At 64.7% G+C, this 4880-nt stretch overlaps 1 protein-coding gene across 1 annotated transcript; it reads right to left on the bottom strand.

The window, feature by feature from the left end:
- Window positions 1–7: 7 nt before the first annotated feature.
- CANT1 (calcium activated nucleotidase 1) lies at window positions 8–4378 on the bottom strand. The gene is made up of 4 exons (XM_006912171.3): window positions 3539–4378; window positions 2520–3172; window positions 1147–1350; window positions 8–516 (listed from the first exon to the last, which is right to left on the bottom strand). The coding sequence occupies exons 2-4, from the start codon at window positions 3148–3150 to the stop codon at window positions 146–148; spliced, it is 1206 nt and encodes a 401-aa protein (XP_006912233.1). The 5' UTR covers window positions 3151–3172; window positions 3539–4378; the 3' UTR covers window positions 8–145.
- Between the last annotated feature and the right edge of the window lie 502 nt (window positions 4379–4880).

Here is a 4880-nt window from a genome sequence, read left to right as displayed (position 1 = left end):
AGAGAGCAGCGCACCTCAGACTCTCGAGCAGAGACAGGACAAACGGAACGCCACAGAGAAGTGCAGTCCCGCGTTTATCAAGCTGAGTCCTGACGCGGCGTGAGCGCGCCCCCCTCGGCCTCGCGCCGCGCCCCGCGCCCCGCGCTCAGATGAATTCTATGCCTTCGTACTTCACACTTCCGATCCTGGTCTCCGGCAGGAGGAGGCGCCCGTCGAGCGTGAAGGCCGTGATGTAGCTGGCCACCCGGCCGCCGTCCTCCTCGGACTTGAGGGCCACGATGATCTGGTCGTCGGTGTTGGGGATGAACTTGAAGGACGAGAAGCCGTGCGTGGGGACGAGCTGGCCCACGCGGCGGACGGACACGTCGCGGAAGTCCCGCGCGGCGCTCAGCAGCAGGTTGGTGCCCTTGCGCTCGTCGTCCGTCTCGCTGTAGCGCTCGTGGCTGGCGCGGCGCGGCAGGAAGAACCAGCGCTGCAGCAGCTCGCTCCAGCACGCGGCCTCGTGGATGAGGTAGCCTGGGGCCCGGGGCGCGCGGCCGTCAGGGGCGCCAGGGGCAGGTTTAGCACCCGCGCCGCCTGCTCGCCGGGGCCCCCTTCCCAGCACGCGCCCCATGCTGCAGCAGCGTTGCCACCGTCTTTTCTCCAGGTCAGAGGCCCCCAAGGGGCACAAGCAAGCTGGACCCGTGCCAGAGACGGGACAGGGTGGGGGGCTGCCCCAATGCTCTGTGCCTTCCACGGTGCAGGGTGGGGAACGAGGCCGGCCTGGGGGTCCTCGGTCTGGCCCCCTCAAGCCTAGAGCTGGCCAGGCCACCCTGAGCATCACGACCACCCCCTCCACAAACCGCTTGGACTCTTGGAAGGCGAGGGACAGGACCAAAGCCCGGTCCACCTTGCCTCCAGTGTCAGGTGCCAGGGAGGCCCCGCCCCAGCCAGCCAGAACAGCTTGGTGGGGCATGCCTGAGACAGCAGGGGTCCACCTGGCGGGCGGCCCCCAGAATCTACTGGCCGGAGGGGAGGGGGCAGCCGTCAGAGACAGCAGAGCTGTCGCAGTGGAGGACAGGAACGGCTGTGCCGGGGAGTCCGCACCGGCCCGCGGAGGAAGCCCCGTGCAGCCCTAACCCCCTGGGCCCGGGCTGCGGCTCTTACCTGGGGGTTGGATCCCAGTGGCGGCCCGCAGGGCGTCGTAGCTGGACACCCAGCTCTCGTGGCGCACGCTGCCCCCGCAGCCCACCACCTTCACCCACTCGGGGTTCTCGTTCAGCACCTCCCCCGTGGCGGTGGTCCACTCCTTGCCCAGGCCGCCCACGTACAGATGCTCGTCCTTCACAGCCAGCCACTCGGCTTTGAAGCCTGGGGACAAGGACATGAGGGGAGCATGACTGAGACAACGGCCAGCCCCCTGCTCGCCTGGCCCTGTGGGGTCTGGCAGCCTGGGGCGTCAGAGGTCAGTGAGTCGGACTGCACTGGAGGCGGTGACCAGACTGGGGACAGTACAGTCTGGAGGGTCAGAAGGTGGGCTCCTCTCTTTAGAACAGACCCCATGACAGCTCACGCAGGGCTCCTGCTGATCTGCCCCCGTACCCCCTCTCCCCACTCTCCAGGGCGACTAGGTGGGCCCTCGGCAACTCTATACAGGCACCCTGCTGGGACGCCCTGTCAAACCGATTCAAGCTCCGGATGCTGCCTCACTTCCCTGCAGCTCTGAGGCCCAGCCCACCACCTGAACCTCCTCTGGTCCCCAAACTCATTTCTCATGGTTCCTCCTGTCACCTTAGGCAGCCTGCAGTGGAGACTGGCTTTCTACAAGGCTTAGACACAGGGAGAGTGGGGGGACACACGCAGGCCTTTGTCAACGCTCCTGCGGTGCCCGGCGCCTCGCGCCTCCTTGCCACTCCCCGGCTGAAGGCTCTGGCCACCGGGCTCCCTCTCCGCCTGCCGCCCGCCCGCTGAGGCAGTGACTCCTCTCCGGTAAAGAGCAGAGCCGTGGGTCACAGCCAGTCTCACAGGTCGATCCCACTCAAGTGAGGTCACACAGACCCTCCTGCTGGGTTTTCAGGAAGGAGGGCCGGGCGGCAGGAGAAGCGAACCTCTGCACCCAAGTCTCAGTTCAAAATGACAGTAATCTGACACCATGGCTTTCCAGGTAAGGCGCTTGGAGGGTGTAACCCCAGCATGCTCTTAAGATATCTTTTAAGACACAAAAAGGGACACATTCCCAGAGGTGCTGAGAGCAGCACGGGACAGCACCCTAAGTCATCCTGGAAAGAGCCCTCTCCTCGGCAGTCCCCGACTACGAGGCTCACGCCTCTAGAGACTCTGGTCTGAGGTCCCGCAAAGCTTGGGCTCCTGGGCTGGGGCACCGCGGCCAGAAGTGGGAGGAGTCGGGCTCTCCCCAACATCCCCTCCTTCTGTACACACGGATCCTTGACCCTGGGCATGTGCCACCCGAGCCAGGGACAGCTGGCCCGGGCCGCGCCCCAGCGCCTTGCGTGAGCCCGCGGGTGGGCCGGCTGACTCACCCTTGCCCACGGTGCCGTCGCCGTCGGCGAGGATGACCCAGGGCACGGCCTTGGTGCCTTCGATCTGGTACACAACCCCTGTGCGGTCGTCCACGGAGTACAGCCTCCCGTTGAAGACCACCAGGTCGGACAGCTCCATGCCCCGCCCCTTCTCTGCCAGGTGGGACTCCAAGACCTCGTGGCCTTTGTCCCACTCGACGGTCACCTTGTACCCACTGTCGGACAGGGTCAGATAGCCCTTCTTCAGGTAACTGAACCAAGTGTTCTCAGCCTGGGCCTTTGAGGCCGTGTCCAGGTCAGCGATCACGGCGATCCGGTACCGAGTCCCGCCCGGCGTCCTCTGGGGGGCGGACAGCGGGTAGGTATCATTGCACTGGGTAGCGGGGGCCTGGCTGAGCCTCCAGCTGCGGGCGCTGGGCGGTGGGGGCCTGCCTGGGGCCGGGTGGTGGGAGTAGAGTAGCCAGAGCAGAGCGGCACCCACGAAGGACGGCAGGATCACCTTCCAGCGGGGGCGGAAGCGGGGGTCCGCGGCCTTGGTCATGGACGCCAGCACAGGAAGGCCGCCCACACTTATCCGGAGGGCGTGCATGGACTCATTCCATTCCGGGGGTTCGGAGGGCTGGATGGGCATCAGACTGAAGGGCAGGTGGGATCTGCACGTCCAGGGAGAGAGGGGAGAGAGGTCACCGCCTGGAAAACACAGTGGCTTCCCACGTGCTAGAGGGCGCGAGGCCTTGTCCAAGGAGACACCGGCCACCACCTGAGGTCACTCCTACTGCTCGGCTTAATTAAACCCAACTCTAGCAAAATCTGTGTCCTCTCATTCAGAAAATGAGAAGTCTTTCCAACGCGACATCGTTCCATCTCCTCTGTCCCGGCTGGCCGGACAGACAGCTCAGCGAGAGGGACGCTCTGTGTAGGCTGGTGCTTTGTGGTCTCAAGGGAGGTGGCGGGGAAGAGAAGGTCAGGAACGATAGGATGACAGACAGGGTACAGATCTGCATTTTATCAGATGTCACCTCGTTTCAGAAGTCCTCCCTGATGGCTCTGCTCCCGACAGCACCCTCCATGCCCTTCATTGGCGTCTGTCACCACCCGACATGTCATACAGCTATCAGTTTGTCCATTTGTGTCCCCAGCTCCTATGACAGTGCATAGAGCAGACGCTTGCTCATTGAGTCTGTACTTCCTCCTGGAAGAGGCTTCCATAATATTCAAATATAAGTACAAAACAGACTCAAACCAAACAGAAATAGTACTGTTTGTGGCAACGCCTGTCCCTTGGCACCTTCTATTGATGCGAATGACTGAGGGACCAGAGCCTGAACGGCCCTCGCCGCCTGGAGGCCAGCAGGGCAGCACGTCAGCCCCGGAGGACAGCCGGGCTCACCAGGAACCTCTCTTGGCCTCAGGCCCCGCCCACTCCCTGGCACGGCACTGACGGTGGCGGCTGCCAGGGGCTGCTGTTCATCTTCCCTGAGCCCGGCTCACATCCTTGGCACGGACCATGGCAGCTGATAATGGCCACGGCCAGCAGGCTCTGCCTCCCTGGCAGCAGGACTGGCTGTGGCTCCTGGTCTCTGTCCTACAGCCCTAAGTCCCAGCCTAAGACACTCCTCTCCCAGGACCATGAGCGCTTGTCACCTCTCCCAAAATAACCACGGCCACACTGCCGGTGGGCAAGGGTGCGGGCTCAGGGGCCAAGCCCCAGCTCCGAGGATGGACAGGCCAGCCCTTCTGCCCTTGCGTTAGGAGATTCTTGGGTTCTGGCCACGGGCTCAGGTGCAGGGAAGCGGCCTCTGCGGGGCCAGCGAGGCAGTGGGGCCCGCGTCCCGAGGGCACCCTCCTCCCCCAGGACGCAGCCCCTGCGAGGCCTCAGAGCTGGCGGCCGAGGCCCTCGCGCTGGAGACGGGCGTCCCGGCCGGGGCGCTGAGTTCTCCTTCCCACCTCCCGCTCGGACTCCGCCCAGATTTCTCACCCCGTCCGCCCCTGACCTGATGTCTCAAACCTAAGTCGCACTCGGCTCTCGCCTCAACCCTCCCCGCCCCAAACCCTCCCTCAGGAGGAGCGGTGGCAACGGGACTGCCATATTTGCAGGTGCCCAGGTCAAAACTTCACGGACAGCCTAGGAGAGATGCACCTTCCTGTATGAGCGCGACACTCCGTGCGCCACACATGAACCACCAGCAGCTCGAAGACAGAGGCCTGGCCTTGACCTCCTCCTCCGCACCGCACCGCACCGCACCGCACCGCCAGCCGTCTCCACCCCGGCGGCTCCGTCCACCTCCACGGCCCCTTCCCGCCCAGGCCACTCGGACGGCCCCCCTTTACCCCTCTCCCTGCAGCCGGCGACACCAGCGA

Source organism: Pteropus alecto, unplaced genomic scaffold, assembly GCF_000325575.1.
Source record: "Pteropus alecto unplaced genomic scaffold, ASM32557v1 scaffold134, whole genome shotgun sequence".
In the NCBI taxonomy this organism is placed as follows: Eukaryota; Metazoa; Chordata; class Mammalia; order Chiroptera; family Pteropodidae; genus Pteropus; species Pteropus alecto.
Note: the sequence above shows the minus strand (reverse complement) of the source record. Positions and strands in the feature narration are given on the sequence as shown.